Here is a 1,771-nt window from a genome sequence, read left to right as displayed (position 1 = left end):
TCACTATCTATCACTATCTGTATACATTTAATTTTTCAATACTTATCTTATGCTTGTCGGTAAACTTAAGATTACTTAATTTATCTATCACTTCGTCGCTGAACATGGCTTAAAGCTTAGAGCCGTAACGTATGATTTACAATTTGTATTAAATCATTAATTAAATGTTACATAGCATAAACTTTGCACAACCAACTACGTTTAACTCTCAAAGTCCACTTTTTTGTGTAACTCGTTAATTTGAATATCGAGAGTCTTTATTTAATTAATTATTCACGTTTTTACTATACATAATATGTAGAAACGATACTTTAAATAGGAGAAGCACAATGTATATCTTTTTACCTCGATGCTGTATAGTGCTTTATCGCAATCTGAACCTTTGGGATATTCTCCAGGTATTGGCACTCCCTTCACGCATTTTCGTATGACGGACTTTGTATTGCCCCAACCAGCCCAACCTCCTATTATAATCCAATAGCAAGGATCTCTGTGATAATCTTTGCCGTTGCAAATTATTATATGTACATCGTGGGATACACGAACCGAAAATGAGACCTTTACATCGGTAGTTAATCGGTAGTTATCAAAATTTACATCATAATAAGTATCTCGAAGAGTTGCATACTGTTCAAATTCTGAAAATATTAAATGTAGGTTACTTGAAGCTATCATAAAAGTATATTTCAATTGTTTGTATTATCATAATGCATTTTATAATATCACAATCTTTTGTCAAACTGCAAAGCTTTTACCTTCCCATCGTTGATCGAATACCGGACCCATAGGTGTTTTAAAAGAATTTGTAAGACTTCAATTGTTTTTAGTCCATGACTCCAAGCAATCTTTGTTTGCGTTTATTTTGCAATCTATCTCATTATTTCTGAATGATTTATTTAAATCCTGAAACTCTGAAATAATGCGCTTGTTTATAATAAGTGCATTTCTGATTAATGTGAAAATAATTGAATGTTTTATGACTAAGTCTATTTATGTAAGTATTTGATAAGGATTTTAGATTTAACAAGAATTTTAGTACACATGTAAAAATAATGAAAAGAATATTATACTTTTAATTGTATTTTGCTTTTCAAGCTGTAAAAATACTTATTTTAATTGTGATTTAATTGTGATTTTAATTGTGAATAAGACTTACTAAAATCGTTTTCTTCTGCATTATAATATTGCCAGATTAAATTGTAGTTCCACACAAGAGCTCCTCCATCATCCTCTGAGAGGCATATCAATTTTACTTTGCTGGGATTCAACGAAAATGACGATCCACGCAATACGGTAACTTTTCCGAAAATATGCAATATCTGACTCGCGAAGATGAAGAACGCGAATATAATTAGCGCATTCATCGACGCTTTTTTCATTGTTAATGAAAATATGCAGTTTTTTTTAACACTAACGAGTATCAAAATGGAAGTAGATTAAACAACATAACAAAATAAATATTACATATCTAATTAATTACGTTATTTCATATAGTGCCACTTCAACAAAATTTTCACCGAGTGGGCTCTAATGATAAAGTCCTGCCCATCGTGCAATGCACTATACATTTAAATAAAATAATCCGCGTGAACAAATCACTTTCCTTTATTTAAAGACAGTTTGCACTTCAGTCACTACAAGTCAATTTAAATGATGAAATAATAAGAGAATTAAATTCTTATCGAAACATTTTGTATCGTATTCGTATACACTGTTCAGTCTGCCGGACGACATGCAATAACTGGTAGAAAGGAACTCGACTTCCTTCTAG

At 31.0% G+C, this 1,771-nt stretch overlaps 1 protein-coding gene across 1 annotated transcript; it reads right to left on the bottom strand.

Annotated features, from left to right (window-relative positions):
* Positions 1-345: 345 nt before the first annotated feature.
* LOC112455886 lies at positions 346-1,723 on the bottom strand (the record flags this gene model as incomplete). Its single annotated transcript, XM_025018090.1, has 3 exons — positions 1,157-1,723; positions 756-911; positions 346-638 (listed from the first exon to the last, which is right to left on the bottom strand). Coding segments are annotated over exons 2-3 (324 nt in total), but the record flags the coding sequence as incomplete, so codon positions are not given.
* Between the last annotated feature and the right edge of the window lie 48 nt (positions 1,724-1,771).

The sequence above is a fragment of the Temnothorax curvispinosus genome, unplaced genomic scaffold, assembly GCF_003070985.1.
Source record: "Temnothorax curvispinosus isolate PA1 unplaced genomic scaffold, ASM307098v1 QBEX01006450.1, whole genome shotgun sequence".
In the NCBI taxonomy this organism is placed as follows: Eukaryota; Metazoa; Arthropoda; class Insecta; order Hymenoptera; family Formicidae; genus Temnothorax; species Temnothorax curvispinosus.
Note: the sequence above shows the minus strand (reverse complement) of the source record. Positions and strands in the feature narration are given on the sequence as shown.